At 48.2% G+C, this 21,775-nt stretch overlaps 1 protein-coding gene across 1 annotated transcript in view; it reads left to right on the top strand.

Moving 5' to 3' along the window:
- The window catches only part of galnt9 (polypeptide N-acetylgalactosaminyltransferase 9), a gene marked incomplete at both ends in the record, with an annotated part of 124,001 nt that extends 102,431 nt beyond the window's left edge, over positions 1 to 21,570 (top strand). The window contains 5 exons of the mRNA XM_083644032.1: positions 6,894 to 7,079; positions 11,282 to 11,419; positions 13,285 to 13,380; positions 20,180 to 20,347; positions 21,424 to 21,570. Of these exons, the coding sequence (XP_083500158.1) occupies positions 6,894 to 7,079; positions 11,282 to 11,419; positions 13,285 to 13,380; positions 20,180 to 20,347; positions 21,424 to 21,570 (735 nt within the window). The remainder of the gene's footprint in view (positions 1 to 6,893; positions 7,080 to 11,281; positions 11,420 to 13,284; positions 13,381 to 20,179; positions 20,348 to 21,423) is intronic.
- Between the last annotated feature and the right edge of the window lie 205 nt (positions 21,571 to 21,775).

Here is a 21,775-nt window from a genome sequence, read left to right as displayed (position 1 = left end):
AGGCTCCTGGTGTTACTCTGCTCAGGTTATCAGATCAGGAACAGATGAGGCTCCTGGTGTTACTCTGCTCAGGTTATCAGATCAGGAACAGATGAGGCTCCTGGTGTTACTCTGCTCAGGTTATCAGATCAGGAACAGATGAGGCTCCTGGTGTTACTCTGCTCAGGTGATTAGATCAGGAACAGATGAGGCTCCTGGTGTTACTCTGCTCAGGTTATCAGATCAGGAACAGATGAGGCTCCTGGTGTTACTCTGCTCAGGTTATCAGATCAGGAACAGATGAGGCTCCTGGTGTTACTCTGCTCAGGTTATCAGATCAAGAACGTCCTCACGAGGAAAACGACAACATTGGTCGATTTTCAGGGTGGTTAAAACGACTTTACAAACGTGACCTCTTGCGGTCGTATGAGTACTGTACTGTATGTGCATGCGTGCAGTGCATATGACAGAGTCGGGAGATGTAACCACTAACCGAGAAGCATGCGGCGACCTCTGGCGGTCTTCAACGTAATGACAGTTTGATGTTGAAATAAGCTTGCTTACTCGTAAGGGTGAAGGGGTGGGATCACATCCTCCTCTTTCAACGGAGGTCGCGAGAGACCAGGTTCGCCTCCCGACGTGTTCAGTTTTTATTAACCGTAACCCAAACCATAACCCTACCCTTAACCAAGTTGTTTTAGTTGCCGAAACATAACCAAAGTTGTTTTAGTTGCCGAAACATAACCAAAGTTGTTTTAGTTGCCGAAACATAACCAAAGTTGTTTTAGTTGCCTAAACTTAACCAAAGTTGTTTTAGTTGCCGAAACATAACTAAAGTTGTTTTAGTTGCCGAAACATAACCAAAGTTGTTTTAGTTGCCGAAACATAACCAAAGTTGTTTTAGTTGCCTAAACTTAACCAAAGTTGTTTTAGTTGCCTAAACTTAACCAAAGTTGTTTTAGTTGCCTAAACTTAACCAAAGTTGTTTTAGTTGCCGAAACATAACTAACATGCCGAAACATAACTGACAACAACAATGTGACCTGTTTCAAATGAATCATGTCCCACGCGAGGCATATCACCTGCATGCACCCTTTCACATCATTTCAGGGATCATTGGAAATGTATGTATTCTGTTGTTTCAGCATCAGGACGTGTTGAATTAGATAATTGGATCAATCTTGCATGGACATCTGTAGAGCTTAAAGTGTAGCTAGTATTATTTATTATATTGAATTCATTACAGCCTTATTTCCTAGTCATACTAGCCTACAGTATGTTCAGTGTGATTGTATAAGAATATCTCTCATGCCGGCATCACAGATGGTATCTTGTATGCACTGTACCAGGGTGGGAATTACATGGAGGCCATGGCCTCTGTTGCCCCTCCCTCTGGTCGTGATGCCCTGAGATCCCTAAGGCCACCTTGGCAGTGCCCTGCTACCAGCCTGCTCCTGTCAGTTGCTTTCAAAGTGTCAGTGATCTCAGTTTAATGTAGCCTGCCCTGTGCAAAGCATGTGTCATTGGCTCATTTTAACACAATCACTTTTCACGATGTCAATAGAGCAATGGCCTTTGTGCCCTGACATGTGTTTGTGCCCTACAAAAATTTGCTAACAGTTTATTTTCTTTGATGCAAACCATAATGGAAAGTTGTGTTGCATGTTTGTTGCATCGTGCATTTGTATTTGGTACATCTTGGTAACATCTTGGTTGACGCTGCCCAATTGCAAGTGAACCAGGTAATTAACAAGTAGGTTGTTCATTAGACAGAATTTTATTGGGAATTTTGTTTGAATCATGATGGGATCTTCTGCGCTCTTCTTACTAGCTACTGTAAGAACACATAAGGAAATAGCATGAACGTCAGTCCAGACTTCATTTTGTTCTGCGCCAGCCCCTGGTAACACCTCTTGGGCTGTCAAGCAATTTTAGCGTTGTGGCTGGCCACGCTCACGAAAAACACTCCTGCGCAGAATCTACAGTATGGGTCCACCAGGAAGTAGGAGTCGAAACTTTTTCGGCACACGCGCTGGGTGAGCAACTTTCATTGAATTGAATGGGCTGCCATCTTTGAATGCCTCATCCATAGTTTAGCACATCCATGGTTCTGCTAGGCTTTCCAATCATGAGCAACTGCCGGCTATCGGATGCCAGCATCTGTCTCCGTCCTTCTACCCATAATCCCTTGTGTTTTGGGGTTATTTGTTTCACTGGTAATTTTCTCACCTGGTCAAACAAACCAAACCGAAAGAGTAAAAAATGCTACAGAGTTTGAATAAATTGCTCCAACCATGCCTGGCGTGAATACATCCTAAAGCTCCAGGAGCTGTGCTTACTCCTACTATGCCATTAAATAAACATGATCAGCTCAGCGGCAGCTTGAATTAATTGAGAGAATAGTTCTGCAGCCGTCATCCCCTTTAACACCACGCATGGGGTACAGTTCTGGGTTCAGAGAGATGTTAATGGGTCGGAACATCTGTTTAGCATTGTGGCGATCGTCATTAAGAGACTGCGGGGTGGCGCCGACTCTGCGTTTTGTAAGGCTGGAAGGACATTACCATATGCTGTCCCATTCCGATGTCGTTTCGCAAGCTGGGCTACTCTCCCGCAGCATGGCAAACTTGTCAAATCTGCATACTGCATATTTTCCATCGGTTGCGAGTTATTTCACAGCCATTTTCCAAACTTGGAAATCTTTTCGCCGCACGTTGAGGAATCTCGTCGTACCGCCATGTGACCGCCATGCCGCCGTTTTCTTACCTCGAGTATGTCGGCACGCCGTCACGCCAGACGGCGACAAGACGACAATCGATCAATACGTTGTGCTGTGATGGATGTGTTGTTTCCCCCCCCCTTTTTCAAGATGAGACGCATTCACTGCCTGGCTTTTATATAGAGTCCTTATGCACATGCAGACAGTGCTCAGGTGTCAGGGTTTTCTGGTTCGTCACAGGCAAACTCCCCGGGGACTTGAGTATTTATGGACCACTGCCTCGCAGAGTCATTTATCACACGCTTTTCCACTCGGTTCAGCAGAAAATAATGGCCCGTGACGCCTAATTGCTGCATCAAGCAAACGTGTGCCGTCGTAAAGATAAACAGGAGGCAGCTAACGGGGGAAACCCGACGACACGAGGATCTTTTTAGTGGCGTTAAAATACGACTCGTCTTCTTTGTCACACAGTCTTGGGGCTATCGTCTAACCCGTCTGCGACTAAACTATGCTTTTAGAGTCTAAACCTAAACCAATGTCTCAACTTTAGACATTGGTAGGATTTGCTGATGGGAAAAATAATGTCTTTCAAAATCCTACCGTGACTTTTTGAGACAACGGGAAATTAGACCGTATAAGTTTTCCGCTTCAAAACAGACTTTAGTTTTATTATATATTCCGTATTCTATTGCAATATGACTCAGAGCATGACATTTAAATAAATTGTGGTACTTTTTAAAATGAAGTTATTATCATAATGTATAATGCTGCAGGCTACCGGCTTGATCCACTCTATCGTAAAAAAAAAAGATATTAAATGAAGAACTTCCACAAAGGATTTGTTCTTCTTTTCTTTTCAAAAGCCTTTTGCAAATGAAGACTTAAAGATATAAATAGAACTTGTATTTGGGACAAATTACAGATGGTCCTTCTTCACCAAGGCTTTTTCCAAATGTTTGGGAAGAGGAAGAGGTAGCATCGCACAGTGTTTGTACTGTACAGTTGGTATGGAGGGAAGAGGTAGCATCGCACAGTGTTTGTACTGTACAGTTGGTATGGAGGGAAGAGGTAGCATCGCATCGCACAGTGTTTGTACTGTACAGTTGGTATGGAGGGAAGAGGTAGCATCGCACAGTGTTTGTACTGTACAGTTGGTATGGAGGGAAGAGGTAGCATCGCACAGTGTTTGTACTGTACAGTTGGTATGGAGGGAAGAGGTAGCATCGCACAGTGTTTGTACTGTACTGTTGGTATGGAGGGAAGAGGTAGCATCGCACAGTGTTTGTACTGTACTGTTGGTATGGAGGGAAGAGGTAGCATCGCACAGTGTTTGTACTGTACTGTTGGTATGGAGGGAAGAGGTAGCATCGCACAGTGTTTGTACTGTACTGTTGGTATGGAGGGAAGAGGTAGCATCGCACAGTGTTTGTACTGTACTGTTGGTATGGAGGGAAGAGGTAGCATCGCACAGTGTTTGTACTGTACAGTTGGTATGGAGGGAAGAGGTAGCATCGCACAGTGTTTGTACTGTACAGTTGGTATGGAGGGAAGAGGTAGCATCGCACAGTGTTTGTACTGTACAGTTGGTATGGAGGGAAGAGGTAGCATCGCACAGTGTTTGTACTGTACAGTTGGTATGGAGGGAAGAGGTAGCATCGCACAGTGTTTGTACTGTACAGTTGGTATGGAGGGAAGAGGTAGCATCGCACAGTGTTTGTACTGTACAGTTGGTATGGAGGGAAGAGGTAGCATCGCACAGTGTTTGTACTGTACAGTTGGTATGGAGGGAAGAGGTAGCATCGCACAGTGTTTGTACTGTACAGTTGGTATGGAGGGAAGAGGTAGCATCGCACAGTGTTTGTACTGTACAGTTGGTATGGAGGGAAGAGGTAGCATCGCACAGTGTTTGTACTGTACAGTTGGTATGGAGGGAAGAGGTAGCATCGCACAGTGTTTGTACTGTACAGTTGGTATGGAGGGAAGAGGTAGCATCGCACAGTGTTTGTACTGTACAGTTGGTATGGAGGGAAGAGGTAGCATCGCACAGTGTTTGTACTGTACAGTTGGTATGGAGGGAAGAGGTAGCATCGCACAGTGTTTGTACTGTACAGTTGGTATGGAGGGAAGAGGTAGCATCGCACAGTGTTTGCACTGTACAGTTGGTATGGAGGGAAGAGGTAGCATCGCACAGTGTTTGCACTGTACAGTTGGTATGGAGGGAAGAGGTAGCATCGCACAGTGTTTGTACTGTACAGTTGGTATGGAGGGAAGAGGTAGCATCGCACAGTGTTTGTACTGTACAGTTGGTATGGAGGGAAGAGGTAGCATCGCACAGTGTTTGTACTGTACAGTTGGTATGGAGGGAAGAGGTAGCATCGCACAGTGTTTGTACTGTACAGTTGGTATGGAGGGAAGAGGTAGCATCGCACAGTGTTTGCACTGTACAGTTGGTATGGAGGGAAGAGGTAGCATCGCACAGTGTTTGTACTGTACAGTTGGTATGGAGGGAAGAGGTAGCATCGCACAGTGTTTGTACTGTACAGTTGGTATGGAGGGAAGAGGTAGCATCGCACAGTGTTTACACTGTACAGTTGGTATGGAGGGAAGAGGTAGCATCGCACAGTGTTTGTACTGTACAGTTGGTATGGAGGGAAGAGGTAGCATCGCACAGTGTTTGCACTGTACAGTTGGTATGGAGGGAAGAGGTAGCATCGCACAGTGTTTGTACTGTACAGTTGGTATGGAGGGAAGAGGTAGCATCGCACAGTGTTTGCACTGTACAGTTGGTATGGAGGGAAGAGGTAGCATCGCACAGTGTTTGTACTGTACAGTTGGTATGGAGGGAAGAGGTAGCATCGCACAGTGTTTGTACTGTACAGTTGGTATGGAGGGAAGAGGTAGCATCGCACAGTGTTTGTACTGTACAGTTGGTATGGAGGGAAGAGGTAGCATCGCACAGTGTTTGTACTGTACAGTTGGTATGGAGGGAAGAGGTAGCATCGCACAGTGTTTGCACTGTACAGTTGGTATGGAGGGAAGAGGTAGCATCGCACAGTGTTTGTACTGTACAGTTGGTATGGAGGGAAGAGGTAGCATCGCACAGTGTTTGTACTGTACAGTTGGTATGGAGGGAAGAGGTAGCATCGCACAGTGTTTGTACTGTACAGTTGGTATGGAGGGAAGAGGTAGCATCGCACAGTGTTTGTACTGTACAGTTGGTATGGAGGGAAGAGGTAGCATCGCACAGTGTTTACACTGTACAGTTGGTATGGAGGGAAGAGGTAGCATCGCACAGTGTTTGTACTGTACAGTTGGTATGGAGGGAAGAGGTAGCATCGCACAGTGTTTGTACTGTACAGTTGGTATGGAGGGAAGAGGTAGCATCGCACAGTGTTTACACTGTACAGTTGGTATGGAGGGAAGAGGTAGCATCGCACAGTGTTTGTACTGTACAGTTGGTATGGAGGGAAGAGGTAGCATCGCACAGTGTTTGCACTGTACAGTTGGTATGGAGGGAAGAGGTAGCATCGCACAGTGTTTGTACTGTACAGTTGGTATGGAGGGAAGAGGTAGCATCGCACAGTGTTTGTACTGTACAGTTGGTATGGAGGGAAGAGGTAGCATCGCACAGTGTTTGTACTGTACAGTTGGTATGGAGGGAAGAGGTAGCATCGCACAGTGTTTGTACTGTACAGTTGGTATGGAGGGAAGAGGTAGCATCGCACAGTGTTTGCACTGTACAGTTGGTATGGAGTAGTGCATCTCTTGATGCGTAGTGACCACTGTGCGTATAATGCTGTACTCTCCTCTGCTGAATATTCTATGAACTTTGTGACTTGCATATTTCAGGATGATGTCTGTCTGTGTGCCGGGGATGTTCAACACCAGCTCTCTTTGCCGTGTGTCCCCGCTGAGTTTGTTATTCAGTTATGTTGCACGTCTTACATTTGAAGCGGTAAGCTGATGCTGTTCTCCCGAGTGACTTACAATGAGCGCAACATTAGAATAACCTTAAATTTCGAGCGCGCCAAAATGACAAGCAAACCAGTAGAGGAGTCAGACCACCCCCCAGACAGTGGATGTAAAAGAGATTTTCACATCCAGAGACTTCTGTAGAAGTGCTCGGTAATGACATTCCTTTGCAAATCCACATTTTGTGCTTGAAACACTGTCTCTCTGTCTTCTTGCTGTGTAGGTATGGCAGTGCGGCGGGAGTATGGAGGTGTTGCCGTGCGCCAGAGTGGCCCACATCGAGCGCACCAAGAAGCCCTACAACAACGACATCGATTACTACGCCAAGCGCAATGCCCTGCGGGCCGCCGAGGTGTGGATGGACGAATACAAATCCCACGTCTACATGGCCTGGAACATTCCCATGAACGTGAGTTCCTCCTCGCTTTTAGATCACTCTCTCCTGCCCTCGATCTCCCCCCGGCTCCCTTTGCTCCCTCTCTCCGATTCTCACTTGCTCATTCAGACAAGCAGCCCCGCGCTCTCCGGAGACGCCAGTCAATAGAAATTCTGAATTCAGATTTCATCCCGCTCGACCTTCACACCCACCGGGTGTACCGGTGAGGCGGAGCACAGGAGAGCAGCAGGACTGGGAGTCTCTCTCTCTCTCCAAACAGAACGAGAGAGGTGCAACCCAGTGACTGAGTGAGAGGCGCCGCATGTTTACACTAATCACAGGCTGCGTTCACAACACATCAGCCTAATTGCTTTCGAGGGCCGTTTGAGATGAGCTGCGAAATAATAAACAGCTTCTTTCATCAATAAGGAGTTTAATGTTGAATCCTAATTGCCTCTTCAGCCATGCGGCGTGTGGGATGGCTGTCAGTGAAGGGAGGTCGCGGACCTGAAAAGGTGTTCTTCTGAACGTGGCCCGACAACAAGAGAGCGTGATAGAAAGCGGCGCTGTCAATAACAAACCAATCGGGGGGGGGGGGGGGGCAGGCACATGGGCACAGCCAGGGATCGGCATAATCATCATCTGAATATCATCTGGAAATTTGGCACAAACATCGTTACACGAGAACACAATAGGTGCCGGTAGGGAGGACCAACTGGGGGGGGGGGCTCTGACAAACTAGCCAATCGGGCTTCATGGCTTCTACAGTGTAATTACAAACCCAGTGGCACGGCGCGTTATTAGCCCAGCTGTCCTGTGGCGCAGAGTTATTTTGTGTACAGTACAAAGATCTAATACAGCTACGATTATTCCATATACCTACACCCCCCCCCCACCCTCCACCCACTCACAACCACACATTCCTGTTATTGTCTGAGGTGCCTGCTGAGAGAGAGCACAATTAATTTGGTTGGTGGCCGGGGGAGGAGGGTGGAGTGGAGTGGGAGGGGGATTCAAACATGGTGGCCGTCCCCTAAGTCCAAAACAACATCTCGCTGAAATCGAATGCATTTGTTAGTGTTGCTTTACAGAGAAAGGAAGGGGGAGGGGAGGGGGAATCTAGCAGACAATGACGGCGACTAGAATTCATTCTAAACAGATGTTGAGAGGAGTGTCAGCAGCTGGATGCAGACTCCGGCTGAGAGGGGAGAGTGATGAGAGGCATCTGCCTGGAAACACGGCCTGGTAGGAGGAGGTGGTGGCGGTGTGTGTGGCTCTGTGTGTGTGTGTGTGTGTGTGTGTGTGTGTGTGTGTGTATGTGTGTGTGTGTGTGTGTGTGTGTGTGTATGTGTGTGTGTGGGGGGGGGGGGGTATGTGGGAGTGTGTCTTTCTGTAGGAGGGCTATTGCCTTTACGTGTGCGTGCATGTTTTCTGTGGCTATGTGCATATATTTCCATATCAGCGTGCATGCATATGCTAATCTGTAATATGTGTGTATGTTATGTTTGTGCCTTTGCATCTAACCAGCTAACTGTGCCTTACTTACTGTGTGAAGGCTATTTCTTTGACATGTACCTGTATGTTTGTTGTGAGTATAAGGTATCTGTGACTATCTGCATATTTCTGTGCATTAGGGCTGAGCAATATATCAATATTATATCAATATAATGATATGATGAGAATAGATATTCTCTTAGATTTTGAATAATGGTAATATCGTCATATGGAGTAAGTGTTGTCTCTCTTCCTGGTTTTTAAAGGCTGCATTACAGTAAAGGGATGTCATTTTCTGGACTCACGACTGTTCTAGCTGTTCTATTATTTGCCTTTACCCACTTGGTCATTCTATCCACATTACTGATGATTATTATTAAAAAATCTTCAATATAATATCTACACACAATATTGTTGCAATCGATATTTGGTAAAAAAATATATATATATTGTGATATTTAATTTTGTCCATATCGTCCAGCCCTATCTTGCAGCCTAAAAATACAGAGATATGATTTTTGGTCCATATCGCGCAGCCCAAATGCACATGCTGATACACATGGTGATGTGTGTGTGTGAGTGTGTGTGTGTGTGTGTGTGTGTGTGTGTGTGTGTGTGTGTGTATCATGAGCCAGGCCACTGTGCCAGGCAGCACAGCTATCCCCCAATCCATCTGAGAAGACACCTCCATAAAGCCGGCAGGGGCGTGAGGGCTCATAATTAAGCAGCTGATTAGAATTTGCTCAGCACAGGATCATGTCTAATGAATGAACAATGAAGGTCCCACATGACAGCCGCATCTATCCATCTCTTAACTAAACGCTGTTGTATACTGTTCCCCCCGTTCTCCCCTCCAACCACCAGCTATCCATCTATCAACTAAATGCTGTTGTATAGGCTGTTCCCCCCGTTCTCCCCTCCAACCACCATCTATCCATCTATCAACTAAACACTGTTGTATAGGCTACTGTTCCCCCGTTCTCCCCTCCAACCACCATCTATCCATCTCGCTGTTGTATACTGTTGCCCCTGTTCTCCCCTCCAACCACTATCTATCCATCTCTCAACTAAATGCTGTTGTATAGGCTACTGTTCCCCCGTTCTCCCCTCCAACCACCATCTATCCATCTCTCAACTAAACGCTGTTGTATAGGCTACTGTTCCCCCGTTCTCCCCTCCAACCACCATCTATCCATCTCTCAACTTAACGCTGTTGTATAGGCTACTGTTCCCCCGTTCTCCCCTCCAACCACCATCTATCCATCTCTCAACTAAATGCTGTTGTATAGGCTACTGTTCCCCCCGTTCTCCCCTCCAACCACCATCTATCCATCTTTCAACAAAATGCTGTTGTATAGGCTACTGTTCTCCCGTTCTCCCCTCCAACCACCATCTATCCATCTCTCAACTTAACGCTGTTGTATAGGCTACTGTTCCCCCGTTCTCCCCTCCGCCCACTATCTATCATCTCTCAACTAAACGCTGTTGTATAGGCTACTGTTCCCCCATTCTCCCCTCCAACCATTATTTATCCATCTCTCAACTAAACACTTGTATACTGTTCCCCCCATTCCCCCCTCCAACCACCATCTATCCATCTCTTAACTAAACACTGTTGTATAGGCTGTTCCCCCGTTCTCCCCTCCAACCACCATCTATCCATCTCTCAACTTAACGCTGTTGTATAGGCTACTGTTCCACCATTCTCCCCTCCAACCACCATCTATCCATCTCTTAACTAAACACTGTTGTATACTGTTCCCCCCGTTCTCCCCTCCAACCACCATCTATCCATCTCTTAACTAAACACTGTTGTATAGGCTACTGTTCCCCCGTTCTCCCCTCCAACCACCATCTATCCATCTCTTAACTAAACACTGTTGTATAGGCTGTTCCCCCGTTCTCCCCTCCAACCACCATCTATCCATCTCTTAACTAAACACTGTTGTATAGGCTGTTCCCCCGTTCTCCCCTCCAACCACCATCTATCCATCTCGCTGTTGTATACTGTTGCCCCGTTCTCCCCTCCAACCACCTTGCTTTCCTACTCAACCCTTCAGCCTCGTCACGTGGCGCTTAAAGTCCCCCTCCATGTATTTTGTAATTTTTAAGATATTTCATAATTATGTTTCATTTCTGAGCCCTGACCATATTGATTAGGCACACTGTTTGCCAATTCTTTTTGAGAAATTTCTGACTGAGGACGAGCTGCACGTTACTAGGGTTGATACTAGAAATTATGGAGGGACCTAACCCCGCCTCTGAACCTAACCCCAACCAATCATCACTCATGTCCCTCTGGCCGATCCATTCAAGCATCGACTGTTAACTAGCTAGCTAGCTGTTAGCTATAGCCTGTTGCCTGCTGCTGTAACAACGTTTGTCGGGCTCAAAACACCACTGAGTGACCAAAACATTAGCTTGTTCACCATTTTGAGTCACGCTGTTTCCAGTACGCCCATGCATCAGTTTTAAAATACGTTGCCCGGTTGTTGATACCTCAGCAATAATGCAGCTATTCCTTGCAGCTAAACTACGGAGTGAAATTGGGAATACTGTTCCTCTTGGTGTATCTTAGCGTAGTGCAGAATAAGATGACATGTGGTTATACAGCAGGCGCTCATAAAACGTTGAGAACGTTTGAAATAGAACACCAACCGGTTTAAGTAGCCAAATATGACCGCTGGCTAAAATGTGTGTGTGTGTGTGTGTGTGTCTGTTTTTGTGTCGTTTTCCAACAGAACCCGGGCGTGGACTTCGGGGACGTGTCGGAGCGCGTGGCCCTGAGGAAGCGGCTGCAGTGTCGCAGTTTCCGCTGGTACCTGGAGCACGTTTACCCCGAGATGCGCATCTACAACAACACCATCACGTACGGCGAGGTGAGCAAAGACTCCCGGCTAAACAGGATTAGAGGAAACTCTCTGCGTGACTTCCATTTATCGTCATTGCATCATCGTTTGATTCTATTGCCGAGCTTCATGGTTTAAGGACAGAGCGTACATGGATACAGCTCATTTGATTCCACAGATGATAAAAAAAAAGTGAAAATTAGCGGGCGAGAGCTTAGTCGTTTGCTATCTGTATCTTTTGTGCCAGTGTCTTGTCGTAATATGTGAGGAACATTTGTGTGCAGCAGCACAGATCTCACAGGCTAGTTGGTATCTCCTTTATACAGAAAGTCTTCAGATAGGGAACGTTCAAGAGACAAGCGTGTCGAGTGCCGATGCATAGTACAGATAAAACAGCTCACACACGCCATAGGAGCTCACACCCTCTCCACTTTAAAGATAATACACTCTGACAGGAATAGTAACGTTAAAAGTACTACTGTACCTTGTTGCCGTGGCGACGCGGCGCCGCCACACAAGATTAGATGCAATTTCCCCATAATGAGTTTTAATTAAACACTTATTAGTTTTCCATTCCGACTTGATTGTTTTGCGCTCGGCTGTGCGCTCGGCACAGCGGGGGGGTGGGGGTGGACGCGGGGTGGGGGTCGGTACGATTATGACAGGTTGAGGAATTGAATGCACACACCAGAGTCAGACACCGTTTGGAAGTACGTCGAAACGCACCGTTTCCCCCCCCCCGTATCGATTCCAAAGAGGAAAAATCAATACGCTCTCCAGATGCATTGTCGGAATGCATCAAAATGAACCTCTAGATTCACCAACGCCGCATGCCTCCAGCGCCCTTTCGCCTGCTCCTCACGCCAGCTCTGGCACCGCCCAGCTAATGGATTCCTCAGAGCGGCGCCCACTTAGGTGGCACTATCTGCCCGGCGAGCCCCGGGAAGCGGTTACCTTGTGCCGCCCACCACCGCACAGCACAAGTGAGTCTCATCTGTCAGCGGGCATCAGGGCCGCACTCGGCCGTGCTGACCGGCCCGGCAGAGGGGAACCTTCCCTGACAACAGCACATGATAGATATGTCACAACCGGCAAATGAAGCCGTACGCATTCAAAGCACACAGACAGAGCCACACTCGATGCACACGCTACCATCTGGAGGCCTGGAGGGGAGAGAGAGAGAGAGAGGTGAGGGAGAGAGAGAGAGAGAGAGGTGAGGGAGAGAGAGAGAGAGAGAGAGTTGAGTCCTCTGGCCACTGCAGTGCAGGATGATATCCCATCACGGCCCTGGCCCTGAGATTATTGCTTTGAGATGATTCCGACATGAGATGCTGCCCGGTGAAGGCGCCCCACCGAGTCTGGCAGGCGGGAGGCGCTGTAACGTGCACAGAGGGATGAAAGGGCAGGAAGGAGATGCGAGCGAATAGAGCAGTCCTAAATAAACAACGGTCATTGATTGAGCTTTCACCTTCAATTCTGTTGCAGGAAGTAACCAAAGCAAGAGCGCGCAGGATGCAGCAACGCAGGATGTAGTGGGAGCATTTAGAGCATCATGGGACAATAAGCTCGTTTTCACACCTGCCTTGTTCGGTTTGTCGAATCGAACTGTACAGTAATTCGTTTCCCCCCTTGGTGCGGTTCGTTTGGGCAGGTGTGTGAACACAGCGATCGCGCTCGGGTTCGCGCCAAACGCGGACCAAACAACCGCACCCGGACCTCCTTGAAGAGGTGGAATACTCATAACTTTTGATCTGAGAGAGCCATCTTAGTCATTCAAAAAGTTCTATACTGTATAGGGGAGAGAGTTTCTAATGTATGGATTTTTTTTGCAAAATAAATAATATGTAATCTGTGATGATTACATTGTGAAAATAACCTTGTGTTGTGTCCTGCAGGTGAGGAACAGCAAAGCCAGTGGCTACTGCCTGGACCAGGGCGCTGAGGATGACGACAGAGCCATCCTCTACCCCTGCCATGGCATGTCCTCCCAGGTCAGACCCAACACATCAGTCACATGATGTGTCACATGATCAGTCACATGTGCATTTCTCTGCACATGTGAAAATAATACTCAAAATAATAGATTCCACTTGCACTTAGTGCTACTATAATGATGTACTGTCAATATCCCCCTCCCTGGTTTTTCTCTGTGTTCTGAAGAGCAAAAATAAGTTAATAATGATAAATAATTAATAATAATTGATTGGATTGGATTGCAGCACTTCACATATCGAGAGGGGGGGATGCTCAAATCATCCACCACCAGTGTGTCGCACCCACCTGGGTGATGCACGGCAGCCACTTAGCGCCAGAACGCTCACCACACATCAGCTATCACAGTGGAGAGCTGAGGACTGGAAGTGCCAATTAAGTAACGAGGGATAATTAGTTGGCCATTATGGAGGGAAGGCCTGTTTGGGAATTTAGCCAGGGCACCGGGGTTACACCCCTACTCTTGTGAAGAGAAGATAGCTCTGTTTAATGTATCAACCGAAGGACAGTGTCCACTCAGAGGACAGAGTCCCCGTCTCTGCCATGGCGCATTGGGGTTGGGGATATATTCGTGAGACCAGAGGGAAGAGCACCTCCTACTGGTCCTCCAACACCACTTGCAGCCCCAGACGGTCTCCCATCCAGGGACTAACCAGAGTCAGCACTGCTTAGCTTCCCCCAGCAAGCCAGTGATATAATACAGGAGCCAGGCAGGCTAATAAACAGCTTGATATAGATTCTGTCCAAGTAAGCAAATGTGAAGTTACCATAGTATGCCGTTACAGTAGTGGAACTGGAATAAAGTTGTGTATTTCTTTTAAAAACTGTTCCTATTGTACCATAATACTGTACTTACAAATCTATGGTCATGATTTTTTGATGTTAAAATGCCGCACCTTTGACCTCAATGCTTTCAAGTGAGGACCTGACCTCTTTGTACAGGCACCAGTGAGGACCTGACCTCTTTGTACAGGCACCAGTGAGGACCTGACCTCTTTGTACAGGCACCAGTGAGGACCTGACCTCTTTGTACAGGCACCAGTGAGGACCTGACCACTTTGTACAGGCACCAGTGCTTGCTGGTATATTAATGTTAGAGAAGCGGCCTTGTGACTGTAGAGCTGACAAAGTGCCCTTGAGCAAAGACCCCCACGCCTTCAAAGTGTCTGTTAGCGCTGCTCAGTAAGCATCAGTGGAAAAGCGGCTTCGCTCCCAGGTGAGCTGTGTAAGTGCATGAATATGAAGTAGGGCGATGCTGGAAAAAGAACCTGTGCACTCAGCATAACCTTTGCCTGAATAAATGAAGATCTACTAAAAATAACGTGAAATCGATGGCGTGTGTGTGTGCGGGAGGACAGGGAGGTGGCCTGCTTGTTTTGCTTTTGTGCAGCGAAACGCCCGAGACACAAAGCATGCAAATGCTAATGTATGCTGGGCTGATGAGTGACGTGTTTCTTATCTGTCACATGCCCAAGATAAATATAGGCCAGCAGCAGCTCACCGGGCTCTCCTCTCAGCGAGAGCTCCTTGGGGTCCAGTGATGTGAAGCCACACTGACTCTTTTAATCCCACTCCCTCTGTGGGAAATAAACAAATGGAGATGAATTTGGTGCCTTTGTCTCATTAGATTACAATGATGGCCGGCCTGCAGTACTGTGAGCGGCCACAATTCAATTTCCGTGGCACGCCGTGATTTCTGCATTCCCTTCACCAGCGCTCCTTTCACTTCTGCAAAAAGTGTCGTTGCACAGAATAAATCTCTGCTGTGCTTCTGAGGAACGAAGCTCTGCCTGCCGGAGCTCCCAAGGGAATCTAAATCATGGACAAGGTCTCACCTTAGTCCAATAGTCTAATGCAGGAGGGATATGGCTACAGGCCACTCCTCTGGTCACACACACACACACACACACACGCACGCGCGCGGCTGCGCACGAGCACGCACACACACACACACACACACACACACACACACACACACACACACACACACACACACAGACACACACACACACATCTTGCCTGAACTTGCTTTCCTACTGTCTCAATACGGAGCAATTAAAGTGGTAATCTGTGAGATCCTGTGGATTTGTAGATTCTATTGTGTCTCCATCTTTGTAGACTCAGGTCTCAGTCTCTTTCCACGTGGCTGAAACTAGAGATTGAGAACTATGGAAAAAATATGGGGGGGAAACGGTTTGTCAGCGGCCGTTCTCAACACGGTTCAAGCAACTATTTTTAACAAGTTCCCAGACGATTGGTAGGTGGAGATCTCCAATTGTCTGGGAGCCGAGACTACCATCTTTGTTGCTAGTAGGCGGAGCTTGAATTTTCTGTTGATGCAGTTGGAGTTTCTCTTTGCTTTGTCTGTTCAGCCATGGTGGCTCTTCCCTGCTCATGCTCAGCTGCCCTGTTCTTCTTCTGTCCATTCCAAACAAATCTTGAATTCAATCACTAGCGGGTGAGGAACGCTTGCATTGTGGTCCAGTACGACAATTGCGGCTAGGCTAGTAGCAGCCACACCAGACTCCATTCATCTGGCAACTAAATGTGGCCCTGTCTATCGGTGAATTGAATACCACCAGAACATAATTTACAAACCTTACGAATCGTTAGACGCCACTCTCCAATTCGGCATACAAGAAGCACTTTGTGAATGTCAAACCTCATGTTTGGAAGTGGTCGGCTCTGCTGCTGCATTGCTGCCCTCCACTGTGTGTATGTTGCGGGTAGAGCCTCCACTGTGTGTATGTTGCGGGTAGAGCCTCCACTGTGTGTATGTTGCGGGTAGAGCCTCCACTGTGTGTATGTTGCGGGTAGAGCCTCCACTGTGTGTATGTTGCGGGTAGAGCCTCCACTGTGTGTATGTTGCGGGTAGAGCCTCCACTGTGTGTATGTTGCGGGTAGAGCGCTCTGGGAGTCACCGGGGGAACATGTTCCCCCGGTGATGGAATGTGTGCTTCTTAACACAAACACACAGCAAACACACACGGCTTCTTACCAGCAGGAATCTCAGCTATGTGTGCAGTGTGCACCTACAGTACATTGGTGTGTAGTGCTGAGGGGCCTCTTAAGTCCCCTTATAAGGGTTTTGTGTAGCGGTCAGAAGCTCAGAGACATGGGCCCCCCATACGGGACATGCTCTGGCTCCAGAGACAGCCCCATCCCCCCCCCCCCCCCATACGGAGAGGACATGTGCTGGCTCCAGAGACACCCCCCCCCCCCCCCCCCCCCCCCCATACAGAGAGGACATGCGCTGGCTCCAGAGACACCCCCCCCCCCCCCCCCATACGGAGAGGACATGCGCTGGCTCCAGAGACACCCCCCCCCCCATACGGAGAGGACATGTGCTGGCTCCAGAGACACACCCCCCCATACGGAGAGGACATGCGCTGGCTCCAGAGACCCCCCCCCCCCCACATACGGAGAGGACATGTGCTGGCTCCAGAGACCCCCCCCCCATACGGAAAGGACATGTGCTGGCTCCAGAGACACCCCCCCCCCAATACGGAGAGGACATGCGCTGGCTCTAGAGACGCCCCCACATACGGAGAGGACATGCGCTGGCTCCAGAGACACCCCCCCCATACGGAGAGGACATGCGCTGGCTCCAGAGACACCCCCCCCCCATACGGAGAGGACATGCGCTGGCTCCAGAGACCCCCCCCCCCATACGGAGAGGACATGTGCTGGCTCCAGAGACCCCCCCATACGGAGAGGACATGCGCTGGCTCCAGAGACCCCCCCCCCCCCCCCATACGGAGAGGACATGCGCTGGCTCCAGAGACACCCCCCCCCCATACGGAGAGGACATGCGCTGGCTCCAGAGACACCCCCCCCCCCCCATACGGAGAGGACATGTGCTGGCTCCAGAGACCCCCCCCCCCCCCCCATACGGAGAGGACATGCGCTGGCTCCAGAGACCCCCCCCCCCCCCCCATACGGAGAGGACATGCGCTGGCTCCAGAGACCCCCCCCCCCCCCCATACGGAGAGGACATGCGCTGGCTCCAGAGACACACCCCCCCATACGCAGAGGACATGTGCTGGCTCCAGAGACCCCCTTCCCCCATACGGAGAGGACATGTGCTGGCTCCAGAGACCCCCCCCCCCATACGGAGAGGACATGCGTTGGCTCCAGAGACCCCCCCCCCCCATACGGAGAGGACATGTGCTGGCTCCAGAGACCCCCCCCCCCATACGGAGAGGACATGCGTTGGCTCCAGAGACCCCCCCCCCCATACGGAGAGGACATGCGTTGGCTCCAGAGACACCCTCCCCCCCATACGGAGAGGACATGCGCTGGCTCCAGAGACCCCCCCCCCCCCCCCCCTGGTAATCTTACAGCGGCACAACGCTGCGTCGTCACTCGGTGGCAGAGCAAGGCGGAGACGAGGGGATTACAGCCCAGGGGGAGGAGATCTCCCCTTCAGAAAGAATATCTCCAACAACACAATGCACAAACACCCCGTCTTATATTCATATTATGCCGGCGGTGCGCGGCTCCGCTAACGAGCTAATTAGAAAACTTATGATTAGCTTGACCTCCAAAAAAAAAAAAAAAAAAAAGTGTCTCCAAAAACTTTTGCGGTGCCGACGAGGCAACGGAGCGTCTAAACGTCTCTGCAGGACTACAGGTTAATTGGCTTGGCAGAGTCATTTCCTCGCATTAATTATTTGTTATGGTCCCATTTTAAATGTATTAGCGTATGAAAGGCTTCCAGAGTAAAGCCGTAAACAGGTATTAGCGGGGATTATGCGCGGGGGGGGGGGGGGGGGTTCCTTGTTGCCCAGTCATAGTTTAAACCACGCGCAAATCTGCTTAGGGTGTTTATAACGCCGAGAGAGCCAAGACACCAAGACCTTGAGGAATGCCTCATCAAAGGGTCTGTAATCGTGACCTTTAAGATGCCACCTCGAGAATAGCACAAGAAGATCAGGGCTGTGTGTGTGTGTGTGTGTGTGTGTGTGTGTAGGGGTGTGTGTGTGTGTGTGTGTAGGGGTGTGTGTGTGTGTGTGGTGTGTGGTGTGTGTGTGTGTGTGTGTGTGTGCGTGTGTGTGTGAGTGTGTGTGTGTGTGTGTGTGCGTGTGTGTGTGGCATTGGTACCAGCTGTGAAGCGTCGACTTGTGTTGGAGCTCAAGGATTTGCAGCTCTCTCCTGAGGCAGGCGCAGTTGTTTCATGCTGTTCATCAAAGACGTTTTATCATAATTTTTCCGCCAATGTCTTTCATCCAGTTCAATGAAATCGCTTAAAAGTTTCCTGGAAGTTGAAAGAGCGATGCGTATCAGCGACGACCCAAAGCCCCCCCCGTCGAACACCTCTAACCCTTCTCAGTGATGCACAAAGTGGTGCCTCTTAGTTGTTGTTTTTTCGGGACAGAACATTGAATTTGAAAAGCGCCTAGGCCTTCTCTCTCTCTCTCTCTCTCTCTCTCTCTCCTCTCTCTCTCTCTCTCTCTCTCTCTCTCTCTCTCTCTCTCTCTCTCTCTCTCTCTCTCTCTCTCTCTCTCTCTCTCTCTCTCTCTCTCTCTCTCTCTCTCTCTCATCCAGAGGAGCGGCTTGCAAAGCCCACACAGCCTGCCTACTCCACACTCCCACGTCCGTCCTCCAAAGAGCGTGCCACACAAAAAGCCTCCAAATCAGTTTGGAGAGATTGTAAACAGTTGAGTTGAAGCTGATCGACACAGGCACTCGAACGAGAATCAACTGCGTGTGTGCCGGGCACTAATTGTTTTTTATTCCATTATAATTGAAGTGCTGAGAGAATTCATGGATATATCTGGGGTGACGAGGACCTGCATTTGTGATGGGATCTGAAATGTGTGGAAGCTTATTTGCCAACTCATTGTAATATTCTCTATTTACCCATAATTGAAATCTTAAAAACAAGCAACAACAGGGGTATTGAGTGGCACTCGCTTGGCAGCCGCGAACACATTGTTCACATAGTCAGCAAATCAACAGTATAGGTTCAGAGGCATCCTGTTACTGTACATTGATCCTCGCAAGTCTGTGCATAATATAGCTGCCTACCCCGGTCCTCCCTCAGCATCCGACTGCCTCTGTCCTGAAGACCCCCCCCCCCCCTCCTCCTCTTTGGCATCTCATTTTTCAGAGAGGATCACTCCTATAAATAATAAACGGTATCTCTACTGTATCCTTACGTAACAGATACGTATCGTCGCAGCGCCTTTCATGTGCCGGATTAAGTCGGGCGGGGGATCAAGTGTTTGGATGGGGGAAAGTCTGTAGCATCGATGTAGAGCCGCAGCGATTAGTCAAGTCATCGTAGCCGATCGACAGAAAAGCAATCACCAACTTTTTTTTTTATATATATAATTGATTAATCATTTCGATTAATTCTTAAGAAGAGGAAAAAAACTAAAATTCTCTCGTTCCAGAACTTCCAGCCTCTTAAATGTGAGTGTGGTAAGGACATTTGAGGACGCCATCTTGGGTTTTGGGGAAGATGTGAGAAAAATGTTGATACATTTTTCACCATTTTGTGATATTTTATAGACCAAACGAGAAAATAATCGTAATCTATAATGAAAATAATCGTTAGATACAGCCCTACACTCTTGAAGGGATACGCCCCGTTTCCACGCGCCGCTCTGAACTGGAATATTGTACAAAAAGTTGGCAACAAAATCGGACCACGTTCATTACAGTGACATAATATATTTACATTCAACGATGCAGATGCAAAGTTGAGGTGTTCTCTAAAGCGCAGTATTAGAATGTTGAAGCTGTGATTGCTCGGTGGTTCACTCTGACGTGTTGCTTATCTCTGTGTTGCAGCTTGCACGCTATTCCACTGAGGGGCTCCTCCAGCTGGGACCCCTGGGGTCGACCACCTTCCTGCCCGACACCAAATGCCTCGTGGACGACGGCAGAGGGCGCTCTCCCAGTCTGAAGAAATGCGACGCCGTTTCGAGGCTTTCCCAGAGACTGTGGGACTTCACACAGGTGAGAAGGGGGGTGGGGGCGGGGCCGGGCGGGGCGGAGCAAATGCCCCTTCTGACACTGATCCTAAATTTAGCTGCTTTTACTTCGATCCCTCCATCCACACTTTAAAACACTCTAAACACGAAGAAAGCTAAAACAACACAGTAACGCAGGTGTTTTGGAGTTTGTCTTTATTGAATGGGCAATAACTGTCATGGATGCCATAACAACAGGAATCGGGACACAACTACTATATATATATATATAAAGAAAAAAGAGGATTTGTACTTTTTAAAGTATAGTAATAATGCTATACTTTTACTCTTACTTATTTAATTTACTTACTTATTTTACTTACTTAATTATTTAAATAATAGATATTCTACTTCACTACTTAATGTACATTCCGTTACTGAGTAGATTTTTGTTTTACACAGCGCACAAACAGCACTGTGGCATTGGGACTGCTCGTTAAGTCCAGAATGGCCAGTGGCCAATGAAATGAATCACACTCAAGACTGGCCAATTGAACGAGACAGGTGTAGATGATCCACAAAATTGTAATGATCCCCATCGTCACATTAGTTCAGAAATCTCAGTTTCATTTGACACTGCTGAAAGCCACAGCAAACTTCATGTATCTGATTCATTGTGATATCGCTGCTGCGAGCAGCTCCAGCTCGTCTGGCAAAGGAAAGAATCTCCAAACTGAGCATCCCTGGCTGCAAAGACAAGACAGACAAAGACAGGGACAGCTTAGGTAACACTGGTAACATGCTGGATGTGTGAAATGCAATTATTAGGGTAAATCATTAAAATATAAGTAAATTAAAGTAATACAAATGCACTTTTACGGGCTACTTTTTGTTTTTTAGTCTTGAGTAATTTCCTGGACTAGTAATTGTACTTGAGTTAATTTTTACTACGGTAACAATACTTGTACTTGAGTAGGATTTCTCAGTACTCTTTGCGCCTCTGCCCACGAGAGTTATTCTGAGAAGTGAGCACTTTGTGTTGCAGCCATCTGCTGTTTCTGGACGTGATTCAAATGCAAATGTGACGATATTCCATGTTGCGTTGTGCTTTTTGTTTTGCAGAACGGTCCAATCATCAGCAGGGACACCGGCCGATGCCTGGAGGTGGAAATGTCCAAAGATGCCAACTTCGGCCTTCGCCTGGTGGTCCAGAGGTGCTCCGGTCAGAAGTGGATGATACGAAACTGGATTAAGCATCCCAGGCACTGAAGCCAAGAGACAGAGAGCTCCGAGAGAGTCCGGGCGATGTTTCAAGGAGCGGTTGGGAATCGCACCAACGGCGGACAGTTCAGAGAGTGGGACTGGCAGAGCTGGTGAGCGGTATGGCACACCGCAGACTGCTGTGCACACTGACTGAGCTCCCTCCCCTCAGGCCGGGCAGCTTTCCAACACAGAGTCTTAGAAGAACTACGAT

This window comes from Poromitra crassiceps (genome assembly GCF_964638095.1).
Source record: "Poromitra crassiceps genome assembly, chromosome: 10".
Lineage (NCBI taxonomy): Eukaryota > Metazoa > Chordata > Actinopteri > Beryciformes > Melamphaidae > Poromitra > Poromitra crassiceps.
Note: the sequence above shows the minus strand (reverse complement) of the source record. Positions and strands in the feature narration are given on the sequence as shown.